Source organism: Temnothorax longispinosus, chromosome 8 (assembly GCF_030848805.1).
Source record: "Temnothorax longispinosus isolate EJ_2023e chromosome 8, Tlon_JGU_v1, whole genome shotgun sequence".
Lineage (NCBI taxonomy): Eukaryota > Metazoa > Arthropoda > Insecta > Hymenoptera > Formicidae > Temnothorax > Temnothorax longispinosus.
Window position 1 is genome coordinate 4,671,926 of NC_092365.1, and position 20,604 is coordinate 4,692,529.

The 20,604-nt window shown below is 34.0% G+C and overlaps 2 protein-coding genes across 2 annotated transcripts; one reads left to right on the top strand and one right to left on the bottom strand.

Annotated features, from left to right (window-relative positions):
* Positions 1 to 11,434: 11,434 nt before the first annotated feature.
* LOC139817793 (lysosomal aspartic protease-like) lies at positions 11,435 to 14,352 on the top strand. Its single transcript, XM_071786093.1, has 6 exons — positions 11,435 to 11,449; positions 12,024 to 12,255; positions 13,340 to 13,469; positions 13,552 to 13,688; positions 13,816 to 13,904; positions 13,980 to 14,352. Exons 1-6 carry the CDS (start codon positions 11,435 to 11,437, stop codon positions 14,133 to 14,135), a joined length of 759 nt encoding a protein of 252 aa, XP_071642194.1. The 3' UTR covers positions 14,136 to 14,352.
* A 3,012-nt stretch (positions 14,353 to 17,364) lies between these two features.
* LOC139817794 (chymotrypsin-1-like) lies at positions 17,365 to 19,689 on the bottom strand. The gene is made up of 5 exons (XM_071786094.1): positions 19,512 to 19,689; positions 18,486 to 18,630; positions 18,097 to 18,340; positions 17,745 to 17,897; positions 17,365 to 17,508 (listed from the first exon to the last, which is right to left on the bottom strand). Exons 1-5 carry the CDS (start codon positions 19,561 to 19,563, stop codon positions 17,365 to 17,367), a joined length of 738 nt encoding a protein of 245 aa, XP_071642195.1. The 5' UTR covers positions 19,564 to 19,689.
* Positions 19,690 to 20,604: the final 915 nt, after the last annotated feature.

Consider the following 20,604-nt stretch of genomic DNA (forward strand, 5'->3'; position numbering starts at 1 on the left):
TTATTTTGTAACATTACGTGATCGAAGGTAGCATGTACGTGCTTCGAATTTGGATTTCCGACCTGGATTGTATCTCGTGATGTTCTGTGCAAGCCAATGTATATATACCTGCTTTTTATATATATGCACGTTCCAGTTGTAATTTTTCTTTTTCTCATTTTTGTTCTTTCTTTAAATGTTCCATTTACGATTTCATGTAAAGACAACAAGAATTATAGGAGAACTGACTCATCAAGTGCCATCGTGCATCGTGAAATTATGTCCGTTCTCATCATTATGTTCCAGCGCGTCGAATAATGAATTCATTGCGATCATGCGTGTTTGTATAATAATATTTTGAAGAAGGTATTGCGGTAGCAAATATCGTTCTCACGAGTTTTATGTGTTGCTATCCTTGCGCTGATAGACATTGTCGCGAGAAAAAGTTGATTTTATTTTTTTCTACACAATCTAAATTTCAGCAATTTTAAAAAATCGCCACGATGTAACACATTGTATAAATGTAATCCATGGAGAACAATAGCGATCTCTGATTCCCAAATATAATTTTTATTTGTAAAAGGCGATCTACTTTTCTCTCTTCCTGTCTCTCTCTCTGTTGCGTCGTGGTAATCAACTTCGTCTTATAATCGACGCGGAATTGCATAGGTGAGTATATAATATGTACATACAAACGCTCCTCATTTATATCGACACGATAAATACGTATATAGAGATCGCGCTTTCAACTTTTTGGAATCGCCACAGAATTCGCGATCTTTGATCTTGAAATACTTCAATGAACCCAACAATTGTACCAAGCCGGATTTGAAAGCCCGAATTCTTAGAAATTCGAGAAATTCTTGGAAATGTAAAATATTCTTGACAATTGAGAAAATTCTTGGAAACTGACAAAATTCTTTATGTTGATAATAGTTGTTAAATTTGACAAATTCTTTATGTTGATAAAACTCTTAAATCTGATAAATTCTTTATGTTGATAAAATTCTTAAATTTTCGGCAACTTACCAATTGCATTGGTCAATTGCCGAATTGCTTAAATATGATTAGTCAATTTTATTTCTCCATCTCGAAGCGATTTCTAATATCGTTCGAACACAAAGCTTTGGAATGCTTCGCTTGTTTTTCTGCCCTCCTGCCCCCACCTTCTTATAAGCACAAGGACATATACGCACATTTGTATATAAGGGAATGCTCAACAATTTGACTGCCTGTTCTTCGTCTGTACGTATCGGTTGTGGATTGAGTCGCAGTTCTAACGGTCCTAAAACAATTTTCACTTTCGTATAACTTCAGTTGCCGAGAAATTCAGGAAACATGTATCGGCTCTTTGTGACGGTAATCACGGTAATCATTTTCGCGTCAATCAACGCGGAGGTGTATAAGTGAGTACATATGTTATATACAATCAATCCACATTTATATCGACACGATGAATTATAATATCGTATAAAGATCGCGCTTCCAACTACTTGGAATCGCCGCAGAAGTTGCGATAAATAATTATCAATAAATCAATTTCAAATACCATAATTGCATCAAATCTGTAAGAAAAACGCATTTTGAAAGTCGGAATAAAGTGAGCAAACTAATTACAAGAGATGTTTCGAGGATTCCTTCGAAAATCTTATTTTAAGTGAGATTAGCATCATGAAAAGAGGAATTCGCATTTCAAATACCTAAATACATTCTAATGCGTAAATATATGCAGGTAGCATTTATTTCTTAATGTCCACATGTTGAGGCTTTAATAGTTTTTAAATAAGAAGTGCTCGAAAATAATCAAATAAATTATTTAAAATTCGTATTTATGTTGTACGATATATGTACATACATTCGCGTTTATACATATACGTATATAATATAATGGAAGTTTTTTTATGTTGCTTCAAGAATTCCGTTATACAAGACATACCCACTCCGTTCGGGTACGGCAGCCGTACCTCTGATTAAGTGGACAAATATTATTCAATACTACGGTACTATCGAAATTGGTACGCCACCGCAAAAGTTTAATGTACTTTTTGACACTGGATCCTCCGATCTCTGGGTACTATCCAAAATCTGCAACGTCAGCCAACCTGCTTGCTGTGAGTATATCATAACATCGCTACCTCCCCGATATTCTATTATTTTTATATGTACATTTGTATTAAAAAAAAATTAATGTTTTAAGTATTAAAATAATCTTAATTATTTTTTTCTCGTTTAATGATTAATATCAAGTAAAAATATAAGATAAGAATAATGCTGTAGAATTGTATCTATTTCCATTTACATTTCAAGTAAAGTTATAATATCTTTAAAGTAACCGTTTCAAAGATTCGAGTCAGTGGTAAGGTAAATATTATGTAGCTAAGTTCCATACTTACATACTCTCTTATTTACATTATTTAGCACACTAACTTTAAAGATACAAATAATTTTTTATACAAAACAGCTCACATGTTAAAGCAAAGATATAAACATAAATATATTTGATGATTTAACTGAATATATTTGATGATTTAACTACTGTTAGTTATATATTTAGATTAATAAAGGGAAATTTTTATATTTCTAGACTTTTCAATATTAACTAATTTAATTATATTTATTACTTTTTGCAGTGAACCATAATAAGTTTGATCATACAAAGTCCACCACATATATATTACAGAATGATGCATTTTATCTTAATGATTACAAAAAACATGGCAGTATGTGGCAGTCCTTGTCTATCGATGTAATAATTGTAAGTCATCGTCAAATAAATGGTCCGACTTAATTCTAATTATAGTCATAATTTATGAAAGTTTTCTAAGGAACACATGTTGCTGTTATTCTCCGAAATAAAACGCGCGCAATTATACTTTATTAATAATATCAACGTTTCGCAGATTGCTGGCCTTAAGGTTTCAAACCAGACATTCGGAGTAGCGCACGATTTCTTGACAAGTTTTTGGGACTCTGTACAATGCGACGGCGTTCTCGGGATGGGCTATCCAGCCTCATCTCATTTTGCGTCTACTACTGTCTTTCAACAGATGATTGATAAACACGTGGTGTCCCAACCAATTTTTAGCTTCTATCTAAATCGGTATGTATCTTTTCGTATGCCTCACGTGTGTTTAATACTATTTTCTTAATTACATACTTTGGCTTTCCATGCAATGTAAAATGCAAATGTATAAACAATGTAAAAAATATACAACCTATACAGAAATCACACGGACGTGATCGGCGGTGAACTGATATTGGGTGGCACCGATCCTTCCCATTACGAGGGCGAGTTTACGTATGTTAATGTTACTCACAAAAAATACTGGCAAATTACTATGGATAAGTATGTAGTTTCTTTTTCTAAATTATACGTATGTCAACCACGGATTATATGTCAGCTAATTGGTAATGCTATTCCACTGTAGGATTCAAGTAAAAAATTACATCTTTTGCTCGGAAGGCTGTCAAGCTAGCGTCGACACGGGTGTTTCTATGATAGGTGGACCAGCGTTGGATATCGCAGTTATTAACAGAGCGATCGGTGTTAAAAATGGAACAGTAAATAATAGATCCTTTTCGTTAATGGCAGCTTTCACAATTATCTTAAATAAATTATTAAAATAAATTAATAAATGTTTGATAAGTTCGGAATATTAATATGGATTACTAACATTGACCTTTGTTTAAAGGTGGAGTGCGACGAGATTTCTAAATTGCCCGATATCAATTTCATCATAGGTGGTAAGACGTTTCAACTCATTGGTCAAGATTATATCTTGAAGGTAAAGAATATTATTATATAAAGGTTTAAATTGTTTTTAGAATAAAAATATCATGCCATATTTAATGTGTTATAGATTACAGGAGGCGAAATAGATGTTTGCATTCCCGTCTTCCAAAGGGTTATTCCGGATAATGAAGTAAAGTGGATTTTGGGCTATCCATTTGTTGGTCGGTACTACACTACGTTTGACATGAGGAGCAACCGAGTGGGATTTGCATTGCAAAGAAAACCTTTGCCAGAGAAACCTTTGCCAGAGAAACCTTTGCCAGAGAAACCTTTGCCAGAGAAACCTTTGCCACAGAAACCTTTGCCAGAGAAACCTTTGCCAGAGAAACCTTTGCCAGAGAAACCTTTGCCAGAGAAACCTTTGCCAGAGAAACCTTTGCCAGAGAAACCTTTGCCAGAGAAACCTTTGCCAGAGAAACCTTTGCCACAGAAACCTTTGCCAGAGAAACCTTTGCCACAGAAACCTTTGCCAGAGAAACCTTTGCCAGAGAAACCTTTGCCAGAGAAACCTTTGCCAGAGAAACCTTTGCCAGAGAAACCTTTGCCAGAGAAACCTTTGCCAGAGAAACCTTTGCCAGAGAAACCTTTGCCAGAGAAACCTTTGCCAGAGAAACCTTTGCCACAGAAACCTTTGCCAGAGAAACCTTTGCCAGAGAAACCTTTGCCACAGAAACCTTTGCCAGAGAAACCTTTGCCAGAGAAACCTTTGCCAGAGAAACCTTTGCCACAGAAACCTTTGCCACAGAAACCTTTGCCAGAGAAACCTTTGCCACAGAAACCTTTGCCACAGAAACCTTTGCCAGAGAAACCTTTGCCACAGAAACCTTTGCCAGAGAAACCTTTGCCAGAGAAACCTTTGCCAGAGAAACCTTTGCCAGAGAAACCTTTGCCAGAGAAACCTTTGCCAGAGAAACCTTTGCCAGAGAAATCTTTGCCACAGAAACCTTTGCCAGAGAAACCTTTGCCACAGAAACCTTTGCCAGAGAAACCTTTGCCAGAGAAACCTTTGCCAGAGAAACCTTTGCCAGAGAAACCTTTGCCAGAGAAACCTTTGCCACAGAAACCTTTGCCAGAGAAACCTTTGCCAGAGAAACCTTTGCCACAGAAACCTTTGCCACAGAAACCTTTGCCAGAGAAACCTTTGCCAGAGAAACCTTTGCCAGAGAAACCTTTGCCAGAGAAACCTTTGCCACAGAAACCTTTGCCAGAGAAACCTTTGCCAGAGAAACCTTTGCCAGAGAAACCTTTGCCAGAGAAATTTTTGCCACAGAAACCTTTGCCAGAGAAACCTTTGCCAGAGAAACCTTTGCCAGAGAAACCTTTGCCTTCTCCCGTGTCATGGCCGACATGGATGTGCCAGCTAGTCTTTGGTTGGTCGGGTTGGTGTTAGAGACAGCGTAAACCCCAGCAAACTCCCAGGCGGCGCGGAGATAGAGAGTTTAAATCTATAATAAGTGACATTACTAAACAAATAAGTCATAGTTTCTTTAGAATATCGACTGACATATAATTTTAATTTTATTTAAACTATTTATATGGTATATTTCTAAATTAATACGTAAATTAGAAGAAAGATATGCGATATTATTTCTACCAACGATTTGGTACATCTTGTTCTTTCGGCAACTATCGAATTGTTAGATATTGTGAATACAACTTGTATATAAGTCTATTAAAATGAAGTATATATTTTTAACACTGAATATTGATTTCATATATCGCCCTTTCAGTCTCATTTTAATGTAGTATCCCGAAAAATATTATCTCGTTTAATCTTATAAATTTTCTGCTTACATACGAATACAAGATATCATATAACATTCTGCTTATATGTATAAGAGTATGACACATACCGCCTTTGTAATCAATATATAACTTTTTACATTTCTTATGCTTACACAAACGTATACACGCATAAATCTTTTGCTTATTAATAAACATTATCTAAAATTTTCGACACACAGATACCAAATTGTCGATACGAAAATTATCATGTCGTATGTATTTTAATTAATAAATTGTTATAATATTGCAAAACTGGCTTAGGTATCTCACTATCGTTAATATTATAAACTTATATTTTGAAATTGTTATTTTTAGAAACTTGCATATTGTATTAACTACTGCTAGTGTTAAATAAAATATGATACACAAAGAGAGATTATCGAGTAATTTTGATACATGATGTGTAACAACGATAATATTTTCTGGCAATACACGTTTGCAAAAATTTTATATGATTACAAGCCAATGTCTCTACTCTAATATTAAAAAAAAATATCACATTATATAAATAATGGTAGCTAAACATCTTGTGTTATGCAATTTACGTTGCATTTTATTATATTTTTACAAGAGTCTGTAAAAGAAAGGCTTCAAGTAAATACTATGTAAAATTGATTTCTTAATTCCAAGCTAACATTTTCGGGATTTTACCGCTTATTTTCAGTTATCTGTTTTTAAAAATATTTTTTTTGATCATTTTATTTTGATCTGAGATTAGATCGCGATTGACTAACAATTAATTCTAATATGAAGAATATAGTGACGCAAGTGTATCTAGATTAAATTACTGAAAAGAGCTATTGGGCTGTTAGAAGCTTAATGTTTATAGAACTTTTAAAATTCTTTATCCGCATTACCGTCCTTCTTTTCACCTTCTTATAAAGACAAGAACGTAAACACGTACTTGTATATAAGCGGTGTTCGGAACGATAGTGGTCGACTACACTCTCTCTATTGCGCGTATCGGTTGTGGGGTCAGTCGATAGAAAATGACAATAAAATATTAACTTTTGTAACTTTAATCGCCAAGAAATTCAAGAAATATGTATCGACTCTTCGTGGCAATCGTGGTACTTAACTTCGTATTAATCAATGCGAAGTTACATATATGTGAGTACATATTATGTACAAACATTGCACATTCATATCGACGTCCGCGTGATAAATACTGTATAGAGATCGCGCTTCCAACTTCTTGGAATCGACGCAGACTTCGCGATAAATACTTTAATAAATACGATAATTGTACACCAAATATGTAGAAAAAAACGCATTTTTAAAGTTTCAATAAAGTGAGCAGACTAAGAGATGCTTTAAGGATCCCTTTAAAGCTCTTATTTTAAGTGAAATCAGCGTTGTGTACAGAGCAATTTGCATTTAAAGTATTTACATTACATTCTAATGCGTAAATATATAAATGCAGGTAACATTTAATTCTTAATACCAAAATGTAGCTTTAATAGTTTTTAAATAAGAAGTGTTTGAAAATAATGAAATAAATTATCCGAAATTCGTAATTATGTTGTATGATATATTTGTACATTCTTGCTATATGATACATATATGCGTATAACATAATGGAATGTTCTTTATGTTGTTTCAAGAATTCCGTTATATAGGACATACACCGTTGGAAAATTTTCGACGGACAATAATATGATACAGCTCCGTTTGGCTACAGTTACTGTACCTCTGACTAATTATAAGAATGTTCAATACTATGGTATTATCGAAATTGGAACTCCACCGCAGATGTTTAGAATACTTTTCGACACCGATTCCTCAGATCTCTGGGTGCATTCCAAAGACTGCATCCTGCTTAGCCAACCTGCTTGCTGATGTAAGTACATATATCATAACGTCGCTATCTCTTCGATATTCTATTATTTATACATGTACATACATTTGTATTAAAAAATATTATTGTTTCAAGTATTAAAATAATCTTAATTATTTTTTTCTCGTTTAATGATTGATATCAAGTAAAAATATAAGAATAATGCTGTAGATTTGTGTCTTTTCCATTTACATTTTAAGTAAAGTTATAAAATCTTTAATGCGACAGTTTCAAAAGTAAAACGTGGTAAAGTAAATATTGTGTAGCTAAGGTCCACAATTATTTACTCTCTTACTTATAATATTTATCATTTAGTTTATAAATACAAATAATTTTTTATACAAAACAGCTCATATGCTAAACCAAAAGATATAAACATAAATACATTTGATGATTTAAACAACTGTTAGTTATATACTTAGATTAATAAAGGGAAATTTTTATATTTCTAGACTTTTGAATATTAACTGATTTAATTATATTTATTACTTTTTGCAGTGAAACATAATAAGTATGATCATACAGAGTCCACCACATATATATCACAGAATGATCCGTTTCCGCGAGGCTCGCGTTTTCCACTGCTTCTAGCTGCGAGCACTTTCGTCTTACCGTCGGTTTGTTTGTTTTTCCACAGACATAATTTTGTTCGATGCACGTATATACGTGTATGCGATACACGCTTTCCTTGGTTGCAGTCTTGTCTGCACGAACCGCCTGTTATGCATCGCGCAGTGTAGATCCAGGACAAAGTGCCTGCCGCGTGAGATCGCGAGAGCACTTGCGATTAATCATTTACATTCAGCGAATTAGAAATAAGAGACAAAGGGGAAATGTTTGCTTGCAGACTTCTTGTACCATGGACCAGAATCTACCACGTCTACAGAACCTTTACCGATTTTTGAGAGAAAATCGTTTCCTGGAAGGGGAAGATCCAAGTAAGCCTATCGCCGGTTGATTATTTAATTTCTTCAATTTCTCCCACGATACTTCCGGATCTCTAAGCTAATCGTTCGTTTTTATATTTAACACATTATTGACTATCAAAATTCGACGTTAGATCTAATTTAAAATACATAATACTTAAACTGATTATTGATTACCCAAATTACTTAAAAGACGATAGTTAAATATATATTATCTGAACACATTTCCCAATCAATTTAGAGAAAAAGCTGTTTTACTGGATCAGGACTAGATCTTTGTTGCCTATAAATAATATTGATAATATAATTTAATTTTGTGATAGTACTGTTCTATAACTTTTGGTTGAGACTACGTTTAGTACGTTTCAAGTAACGCCCGAAAGTAACGGCGCGTGGTTTGCTGGGGTGATAAATTACATAAATTCACGAAAATAATATTATTAAGCAACCAAGATCCAATTTTGAACATAGAACGGCCTTTTCTCTAAATTAATTGTATTATCATATCGGTATTATCATATGTTTGACATTTCCCAAATTCTAAACTAAATATGTCCTATAGCTTGCAAGGTAATGAGATAAAAGAAGATCCGTTTGCATTCCAGGATGTTACAGCTGACGCGTCATACCAGCGAGGAGGCCCGTGCCCACTTCGGGCCAATCTCCGGGGCTGGCCATCCCAAGCACCAGTCGGGCAATCCCTGTGCCAATCGGGACCAGGAGCGTGACGGATCAGGAAACCTGTTCGTCCTCAAGCTGGACCCACCCTCGGAGTTCTGCGACGCGTTTGAGCTAAGCGAGGCCGAGTGCAACTTCGATCGCGGTCACAACAGTCAACGAAACGTCCGTGACTTCGTAATCGCAGTGTAAATAGCGTGTAAAAGCCTCTGACGCGTACGCGGAAACCCCTCGCCGTAAGGTAAAAGAGAAAAGAGGAGAGTTAAAAAAAAAGTAAATAGCGAGAGAATAAAGAGCAGAGTATAAAAGTAAGGGAAAAAAATTCGCGCGAGAATTTATGTAAGGCGCGGTCCGTCGTTTCGTTAATGCGAATTGGCGCCTCGCGTCCGATCGCTAGCCACTCAAGTAATATTATAATTCCACGTGCTCTCTCTCTTCTTCGTCCTACGCCCCGGCCTACGTCGACGAGAACGCGTCCGTCAGCTCGACCACCGTGCTCCGAAAACTGCCACCGGCCGTTTCCCGGCGAGATCAGTCCGACACGTCAAGATTATTTCTCGGCTTAACTATATTCGGACTAAAAACGATTTAGGCGAACGATCGCGAACGCGCCGCGATTGATCGTATAAACAAAGTTAAGTTTAACGTGAGACAGAGAATCTATGAATCAGAGAATAATTAACTGCCGTTTATTGGTTCCTCTCCGGATGGAACCGCCAAGTTTTACGCATCGCGTCGCTCGGGCGTGCTCGAGCCAGCGCTCGAGCGGAACGGGTCGAGCTCTACACGTTGTGGTCTGTTCTATATTCGTGGCGGAAAAAAAATCAAGTGGAACGCCCGACGAGCGTTTCGACGACGACGATCCGTATAAACTGCCGCGTTTTATTCCACACGCTCCGTGTAATAATCCTAGTTAGTTAAATTGGCGGTGCTATCCGCGCGATCCGCATCCACCTCGGATTTCTTCCTTCCACGCAACGATCTCTGTAGGCGGGTATATCTGCCTCCAGCCTCCGAAAGCACGTGAACCGCACGTACGCCCTTCCCTCTCCTTCCCCCCCGCATACAATCTTCTAATTGTTACGAGATGAAAATACGACGCAAACGCGCGACGACTGCAATTAAACTGTAAAAATCTACAACTGCCATCTTACTCTATTACGAAGCGACCAACGCGACCGCGAAGAAACTTACGATCGATCAAAACCGCCCCGCGAATCGTTCTCCGACAATTGCACGTGTCTCTTTCTCTCTCTTGGCGCGAGAAATTATTGAGGTACACGAGAAGAATACTAGCTGTTTCGCGAATGTCATCGCAACCTTGATACCACGTGTTGCCATTGTGCAGAAACGTCACCCGTTGGCTGGTTGGGTTACCGTTCACACTCGGTCGGATGACGATGATTTTTCGGTCGGCCAGTTTAAATTTACCCGTACCCCCCGTGCCCCCCGTCACCCACCCCCTGTTATTTCAACCCTCGAGTCATGCGCGAGGTGGAGGAAAGCGAAAAAGGAGTCGCCCTGTTGATATATCGTTTATCTTTACGACACACGGAATGATTTACTACGAAATTCGTACTATTGTGTTTTAGACGACTTTAGATTGTTTATATTCTATTTACTTTGTAAAATATACAACACTAATTCCATATTGGAAACGTGCCTGTGTGTTTCTTTACCCGTCCGTCCATCTCCTGTCCGCTAAAACCTATAATGGCAGATTATAATGGCCTATAATCTGTTTTGCAGAAATGCACAAGTTGATTGACGCAAGAGGTGCAATACAACTTTTATGAGACAGTGTGGAAAGAACTTTTTTTTCCTTCACAAAAAATATTGATTTTATCGTTGTTCGCATCCACCTCGGATTTTTTCCCTCCACGCAACGATCTCTGTACGCGGGTATATTTGCCTCCGAAAGCTCGTGAATCGCACGTGCGTCCTCCCTTCTCCCTCCCCCCGCATACAGTCTTCTAATTGTTACGAGATGAAAATACGACGCGAACGCACGAGGACTGCAATTAAACTGCAAAAGTCTAACGGTAACTGCCATCTTACTCTATTACGAAGCGATCAACGCGACCGCGAAGAAACTTACGATCGATCGAGACCGCCCCGCGCATTGGTCATTTGCCGAATTGCTTAAATATGATTAGTCAATTTTATTTCTCCATCCGAAACCTCGAAGCGATTTCTAATATCGTTCGAACACAAAGCTTTGGAATGCTTCGCTTGTTTTTCTGCCCTCCTGCCCCCACCTTCTTATAAGCACAAGGACATATACGCACATTTGTATATAAGGGAACGCTCAGTAATTTGACTGCCTGTTTTTTGTCTGTACGTATCGGTTGTGGATTGACTCGCAGTTCTAACGGTCCTAAAACAATTTTGCAGTCGCCGAGAAATTTAGGAAACATGTATCGGCTCTTTGTGACGATGACGGTAATCACGGTAATTATCTTCGCGTCAATCAACGCGGAGGTGTATAAGTGAGTACATATATTATACATATGTATACAAACGATCCACATTTATATCGACACGATGAATTATAATACCGTACAGAGATCGCGCTTCCAACTACTTGGAATCGCCGCAGAATTCGCGATAAATAATTATCAAATCAATTTCAAATACCATAATTGCGTCAAATCTGTAAGAAAAACGCATTTTGAAAGTCGGAATAAAGTGAGCAATAAAACTAATTACAAGAGATGCTTTGAGGATTTCTTCGAAAATTTTATTTTAAGTGAGATTAGCTTCGTGTGATATACTCTTTTCACAATGAAACCAATCTCACTTAAAATACCTAAATACATTCTAACGCGTAATGCAGATAACATTTATTTCTTAATGCCAAAATGTTGAGGCTTTAATAGTTTTTAAATAAAAAGTGCTTGAAAATGATCAAATAAATTATTTGAAATCCGTATTTATGTTCTACGATATATATGGATACATTCGCGTTTATACGATACACATATACACATATAATATAACAAAATTTTTTTTATGTTGGTTCAAGAATTCTGTTATACAAAACATTATCCGTTGGAAAATCTTCGACGGAGACTGTGAGACGACTCCGTTCGGATCCGGACGCAACCGTACCTCTATAATTAATTATAAAAATCTACAGTACTACGGAACCATCGAAATTGGAACTCCACCGCAGACATTTAAAATACTTTTCGACACTGGTTTCTCAGATCTCTGGGTACTATCCAAAATCTGTAACGTCAGCCAACCTGCTTGTTGTGAGTATATCATGACATCGCTACCTCCTCGATATTCTATTATTTTTATATGTACATTTGTATTAAAAAAATTAATGTTTCAAGTATTAAAATAATCTTAATTATTTTTTTCTCGTTTAATGATTGATGTCAAGTAAAAATATAAGATAAGAATAATGCTGTAGAATTGTATCTGTTTCATTTACATTTCAAGTACTTAAAGTTATAAAATCTTTAAAGCAACCGTTTCAAAGATTCGAATCAGTGGTAAAGTAAATATTATGTAGCTAAGTTCTATACTTACATACTTTCTTATTTACATTATTTAGCACACTTACTTTAAAGATACAAATAATTTTCTATACAAAACATCTCACGTGCTAAACCAAAAGATATGATGATTTAAACTACTGTTAGTTATATACTTATTAGATTAATAAAGGGAAATTTTTATATTTCTAGACTTTTCAATATTAACTGATTTAATTATATTTATTACTTTTTGCAGTGAACCATAATAAGTATGATCATACAAAGTCCACCACATATATATCTAATATATCACAGAATGATGCATTTTATCTTAATGATTACAAAAAACATGGTCGTATGTGGCAGTCCTTGTCTACCGACGTAGTAATTGTAAGTCATCGTCAAATAAATGGTCCGACGTAATTCTAATTATAGTCATAATTTATGAAAGTTTTCTAAGGAACACATGTTGCTGTTATTCTCCGAAAAAAAAAAAAACGCGCGCAATTATACTTTATTAATAATATCAACGTTTCGCAGATTGCTGGCTTTAAGGTTTCAAACCAGACATTCGGAGTAGCGCACGATTTCTTGACAAGTTTTTGGGACTCTGCACAATGCGACGGCGTTCTGGGGATGGGTTATCCAGCCTTATCTCACCTTAATGCGCTTGTCTTCCAAAACATGATTGATGAACAAGTGGTATCCCGACCAATTTTTAGCTTCTATCTAAATTGGTATGTATCTTTCCGTATGCTTCACGTGTGTTTAATACTATTTTTTTAATTACATACTTTGGCTTTCCATGCAATGTAAAATGCAAATGTATAAACAATGTAAAAAATATACAACCTATACAGAAATCACACGGACGTGATCGGCGGTGAACTGATATTGGGTGGCACCGATTCTTCCCATTACGAGGGCGAGTTTACGTATGTTAATGTTACTCACAAAAAATACTGGCAAATTACTATGGATAAGTATGTAGTTTCTGTTTCTAAATTATACGTATGTCAACCACGGATTATATGTCAGCTAATTGGTAATGCTATCCCACTGTAGGATTCAAGTAAAAAATTACATCTTTTGCTCGGAAGGCTGTCAAGCTATTGTCGACACGGGTGTTTCTATGATAGGTGGACCAGCGTTGGATATCGCAGTTATTAACAGAGAGATCGGTGTTAAAAATGGAACAGTAAATAATAGATTCTTTTCGTTAATGGCAGCTTTCACAATTATCTTAAATAAATTATTAAAATAAATTAATAAATGTTTGATAAGTTCGGATTATTAATATGGATTACTAACATTGACCTTTGTTTAAAGGTGGCGACGAGATTTCTGAATTGCCTGATATCAATTTCATCATAGGTGGTAAGACGTTTCAACTCACTGGTCAAGATTATATCTTGAAGGTAAAGAATATTATTATACGAAGGTTTAAATTGTTTTTAGAATAAAAATATCATGCCATATTTAATGTGTTATAGATTACAGGAGGCGAATTAGATGTTTGCATTCCCGCCTTCCAAGATGTTAATCCGATTAATGGTGTAGAGTGGATTTTGGGCGTTGTATTTGTTGGTCGGTACTACACCAAGTTTGACATGGGGAACAACCGAGTGGGATTCGCCACATCAAAATAAATCTTGATTGTCTTCTCATGAAGTTATCATTAAATATTAGAAAATCTAAGTGACATTACTAAACAAATAAGTCATAGTTTCTTTAGAATATTGACTGACATATGATTTTAATTTTATTTGGACTATTTATATGGTATATTTTTAAATTAATACGTATTTGAGAAATTGAAGAAAGATATGCGATATTTACTCTACTAACGATTTGGTACATCTTGTTCTTTCGGCAACTATCGAATTGTTAGATATTGTGAATACAACTTGTATATAAGTCTATTAAAATAAAGTATATATTTTTTACACTAAATAATGATTTCATAAATCGCCCTTTCAATCTCATCTTAATGCCTACATTAATATACTAATCCCGAAAAATATTATCTTGTTTAATATTATAAATTTTCTGCTTACATACGAGTACAAGATATCATATAACATAATGCTTATATATGTATAAGGGTATGACATACCGCATTTGTAAACAAAATATATATAACTTTTTACATTTCTTATGCTTACACAAACGTATATACGCATAAATCTTTTGCTTATTAATAAAAATTGTCTAAAATTTTCAACACATATAGATACCAAATTGTCGATACGAAAATTATCATGTCATATGTGTTCTAATTAATGAATTGTTATAATATTGCAAAACTAGTTTAGGTATCTTACTATCGTTAATATTATAAAGAAAGGTTTCGAGCAAATCCTACGTAAAATTGATTTCTTAATTCCAAGCTAACATTTTTGAAATTTTTTTTTATTAGTTAGATTAATTACACGTGCCTACAAAGTTTATTATTTCTTGCTATAATAAAAAATCCATGTAAGGAGGAATAAATGCAATACACATACATATATATACAAATCGAGCATTTTTCCATTTTTATTACTTTATTGACGGTTAGTAATTTATTACACATTTTTTCCCTATATAAATTGCTGATTTTCCATTTAAAAAATACGAAATAATTTTAAGATCTGACGTGATGGAGCAATTTGGAATGCGGTATTGTTTTTTGTGACCGAAGATACGAAACACCCACTCTGGTTGAAGTTACTTGACAAAAAATTTTTTTTTGGCCTGTGTAATTAATCTAACTAACAAGAAAGTGCAAAATAAAATTAAAAGAGAAATCTAATTAACTCTTATGCTTTTCTTAATACATTTTAATATTTCGATGAACCGCGCCCGTGTTAATCATTATTGATCTAGCGATCGGTAGGTCCAAGCTACTGTGACCCAACGAATTAATGTACTATACAATACCTTATTACTATACAGTGTAACTATTTTTTATTTTTTATTTTTTATTTTGTCTTCTCCATTTGTCTTTTTCTTTTTTAACCTTCTTACCTTGCTTTCCATCTCCGCTGATATAATATCTTTTTCCGTTAATTTTATTATTCTTTTAGAATCTTTTCATCCTTTTTTATGCTTTTCTGATTGTGAGTATTTTTCTTAATTCTCTTTTTCTGTCCAGGCATTTTTCTATTCCACCATCTCTTTTTCTCCCATTTTCCTTTTCTTTATAATTATCTCATTCTTCTGTGTTGCCCTTGTCGCTTCCTTTTATTCAATCCAAGACGGTTCTAATTCTGTCTCTTCAAATTCTGTGTTCTCCAACAGCTCTCTGAATTTTTTTTATATCTTCTTTTGCCCATACTTGTTGCTAACAAACGCTACTCTGAAAGCTGTTGTCATAACACAGAAATAAAATAATTATTTCTTATTATTGGTTCAAAGAAATATAATTTTGAAACAAGAACTTTCATATTTTACTAAACTTTAAAATTTGATAAATAATAGATAAAGATGAAACTGCTTTTAATGTATAAAATAATTATTGTATGGTGCTTACCGAGGTTTTTCTCCATCCGGATATAAGGTGCAGGCAGAACCAGCGGGAACACCGTTGGTAGTTGCAAGTGGTATGGGAGGGGGGGGGCGTATGTATTATACATATTTATTGAATTCGATAAAAATTGACAGAATAAGTAAGTCGATGTTTAATTGAAAAAAATCTAAATTACAGTGAAAGTGGCTAGTTTTACTCTGTAAACGGTGTCAGTCTCAGATTTGCATCAGCGTGAATAGTTAAACCTCTCAGAGCGCCAGGTTTCCTTTCGTGGCTGTTAAAGAGACATATAAAGTATTGGTCGATTAATTTTCGCTTTTCAAATAGTTTTAATCCTAGCTCGCTACACTCCGGTTCAGTGTGGACCGCTGAACGTTTTTCGATTTTCTAATTTTTACATAATTTCTTAGTTTCCTTATAATAAGTTCAATTTAAATTCAAATTATTTTCTTGACCTGATATTATCATAAACATCTTATTCAGAGTCTGTATTTCTAATTTCGACAGTATAAGCTTAAAATTATTAATTAGAATGAAAATGACAGTGCGACGAAGTCGAGCAATCTCACGTAACGGAGTGTGGCGAATTAAGGACTCGAAACTAAGTGCTAGCCAGGGTTAAACATCTTTCTTCCGGTATTACAAAAAGAATTTTATTTTATTTATATGCGAGTGTATAAATAACATAAAACAAGATTGAAGTATACGTATTATACTTTATTATACATTGAGCGGCAGTAAAAATGGTATACTGATTGATGGTGAATCCGCTGCAGAAGTGACTTCCAGATTTCTTCGGAGATTCTTAATATTGGAACTTGATGATCAGGGCATCCTTTCTACTAATAATATGAATGTCTGGGTAGCATTTAAGAAAATACAAAAAAAAAGAACAGAAGCTGCAATTCAGATTTGTGACACGATATTTGGTTTCTTAGCCTTAGTGATATAAATTACAATAGTCTATCATGTTAAGAAAATTGTTACTTTATTGATAAATATATAATATACAATACTACATTTTTTAATGTTAAAGTTTGAGAAAAGTGCAGAATTTATTTTTGTAATTATAAATTATAACAATATCACGTACACTTATGAATTTTGCGCTAATTAATTAATATGATATTGTTTATCGTAAGATAACAAACAAGAATATTAACTTTTACATAGAAAAAAATCAAACCAATTGATTTGTTACTTGCATTAGTAATTTATTTAACTGATGGAAAAAGCAACAGAAAATACTTATAACAGGAAATGATATAATTTTACAGAAATAATTTGCTCAAAATACATATATTGATAATTAAATTTTAAATTATATAAATTGAAGTGGTATGTTAATAAATTAAATAAAAATTTTTTTAATTTTTTAAATTTGCAAATATCCATGATATGGAACTTGATGCTCTTGCGTGAAAGTTTGGATGTCCCATTGCGCAGGGATAATAGTAAGAGGCGATTCCAATTTGAAATCCATTGGCTACTAAAGGGCTACCAGTATCACCCTGAAATAAAAATGCGATTATTAGTAACAAAATTTTAATATTATAAATAACAATAAATTGTTTACTATTGCCAATTGTTGCTATAATAATTTCAGTATTAAGCTTAATTAAAATCGGCATATTATTAGATGCTATTAATGTAATTTTTTATATTATTAATATTCTTTTGGTGTTGTAAAACATAATAAACATATATGTATCAATTCGTTTTATAATATTAATAATTGACAGTTTACGTCGCAATCTTCAGGTCCTTTTGTTGCCGTCAAAGTACAAATTATAGTATTTTTTGCATTAAATTGCCACTCGCACTTTTCTTGCGGATAAACTCTCAACTCAATTTCTTGCAAGTTATTCAAAACCTCTCCACCTCGCTCTCCTGCAAAATTCTAAAAAGGATAAATGCGTATTTGAACATTCGAAAGAAATGACGAACAATAAATAATTATTACATATCTTCTCACTTGTTACTTTCAATTTGTTATATTATATATAAAAAGAAAATAATGAGTTTTTTTTTTTTTTGAAAAAAGTGCCTTATTTTAGACATTGAACTAGAAAATTCCGATATCATGAGTTCGATATTACCTTTGTTCCCCATCCGGTCAACGTGCACGACTTGCCATCGAGATTCTCATCGCTTGTCATAAGATTTATCGGTTGCACTAGCGTGCTGTATTTCAGAGGAGTTTTAAGATGAACTAAGGCGATGTCATCACCCCATAAATAAACATTGTGGACGCTAACACTGGCTACGTCATAAGCAGTTCTGCTGTCTGATGCGTTCAAAAAGTTTGTGCCAACATGGACCTTTATATTATTTAACCGATGCCTAACAATAAAAAAAAGAACATATAAGTATGTATATACTTAGTCTTACATATTATGCCTATTTGATATATTAAAAGACTAGTTTTAGAGTTATATTTCACTAATGAGATATTGACATAGGTTCAGAATGTTTGAATGTAACATACCCTGTGACACAAATTCCTGCGGTTAATATATTACGATTATTGAGGATAGATCCACCGCAATAGTGTTTACCGTTATATCTCAATGAAACTTGATACGGAAATTTGCCGATGGGAGCATCCTTTCCACCATAAGGTGATGGATCTCCTTATTGACAAAAATAAATTAATCATGTTAATATACGCCGAAATTAATATTTGTTACATTACTACATACACTTTTAACAATAATAATAAAACATTGTGTTAATTTTACGGCTAAGTGAGCCGTAATATGCTCAGGAAAGTTACAGATTTATTTAGAATAAAAATCTTTTATTAAAAAAAAAATTTTTATTGTTTACACCATATTAATTTTTAACGTTAAAGTTACACATTATTTAGAGAATACAGAGATACGTTTGTATTTTTGTATATCCGTTTATATAATTAATTAATTGAAGACTGAAGTTATTGATATTTGAAATTTAAGATGTAAGAAGTACTATTTTTTTATATAATTAATTATTTTTAAAAGTATTATATATGTATAATTATATATATATATGTAGGTCCGGAAGTATGTTCCGGGACTTTTATTTTTTACATCGGTATATTCCAGGACATTTGGCAGTTTCCAGGACTGTCCTGGAAAAAATTCATGTCCTACGGCACGTTTCGGGACAATTTTTTGAATCTGATTACATATATATGCGTTATATTCCAGGACTGTACATTTCAAAAAACGTAAACAGTCCCGGAACATACCTCTAGACCTACATATATATATATATATATATATATATATATATAGATATATATACATATATATTACATATGCGTACAGAAATGTTTACACAAACTATAAATGCTATAAAACAGACATTTATGTTATTACTGATAATTTTGCTTATGTTGGAAAGTAATTATTTTATATTATCTATATGTATTATTAGAAAGACACGTAGTTGTACCTCTCATTATATCTATCATTATATCGGTTTTTTTATTATGGTAAAATATTTATTATAATAATTTATGAATTCGTACCTTGAATGGCGTATGCCAGAGCGATAAATACGAGACAAGCTAACGCACGCATCTTTGCAGATTTAAGTCTGGGACTGTAGCGAATAGATGTAATACGCAAAACGAATAAGAGTTAAGTCGAGAGCCGAAGTCTAAGACTATGTGACTAACGAAGCCAAAAACGATGTGTTAGAGCTGAAGTTAAAAACTATCTGTGTCTTCGCGGCGTTTTCCGCCCTATATTTATACCCGAAAATGGCCAGAACCCCCCGCGCAAGATTCTCACAACTTTCTACGCGTCTCAAGGGGGGAGGTTTTCTAGAATTTCTAGAAGCTTCTAGAAGCTTTTAGAAGCGTAGTTTTGGGCCCCATCTGGGCCTCAGCTTATCAACGGCAGTCCGATAACCGTAAGATAAACTAAATATTTACATTAACGCTCGGAATTCCGAGCTAATGTGCGTCGTCTAAAGTGTTCAAAATTTCAACGTGTCGTCCGAAATGTTATTATAATATTTCCGTACGTAACAATAACTTAAATGATGAAATTTTTATAAATTAAAAGATTTCTATTTTAAATAAATCTGTAACTTTCCTGGACCAATTTGTGGGTAACGGTTTTATTTACCTAAATAGACATTATTTTACTAAGTATTTATAAAAATATAATAGAGAAACGAAAACGGGCACAGTAATAACAACTGTTCCGCAAACAACAACGTAGAACTACGTCAACTGTCACTATTTCATGTTAAAGTATTCAGCGAAGGAAAGTAGACGTAGGACTACGTCAACTATCACTATTATTCAACGAAAGACAGTTTGCGGCACAAAGTAACATTATAGCAAGTCTTCAAAAATAATTTCAGTGATTCTTTGAAGCAAGAGGATTAAAATACCGGAGATATACCTAAGAGTACCGTAAGATGTTCAATCATAGGATTAACTAATGAAAAATGACTCTCAACTCTAAATTGTGATTCTAAGTATGATTTCGCAAGAAATAAAAATGGGAAATTTTTCATGGAAATTCTGACAATTTTACTGCCGTAATACGAGAATAGTTTTTGAACACATTTTGAATATTAAAAATAGTGATAAAATTTAAAAATTGTTA

Bases quoted from the DNA above. Each gene is read 5' to 3' on its own strand.
- LOC139817793 (XM_071786093.1), top strand. The intron at 13,470-13,551 runs GTATGTAGTTTC...ATCCCACTGTAG, and splicing joins TGGCAAATTACTATGGATAA to GATTCAAGTAAAAAATTACA. The intron at 13,689-13,815 runs ATAATAGATTCT...CTTTGTTTAAAG, and splicing joins TGTTAAAAATGGAACAGTAA to GTGGCGACGAGATTTCTGAA.
- LOC139817794 (XM_071786094.1), bottom strand. From the start codon at position 19,563: ATGCGTGCGTTAGCTTGTCTCGTATTTATCGCTCTGGCATACGCCATT. The intron at 18,341-18,485 runs GTATGTTACATT...TTTTATTGTTAG, and splicing joins GCAGGAATTTGTGTCACAGG to GCATCGGTTAAATAATATAA. The intron at 17,509-17,744 runs GTAAACTGTCAA...TTTTTATTTCAG, and splicing joins AAGGACCTGAAGATTGCGAC to GGTGATACTGGTAGCCCTTT.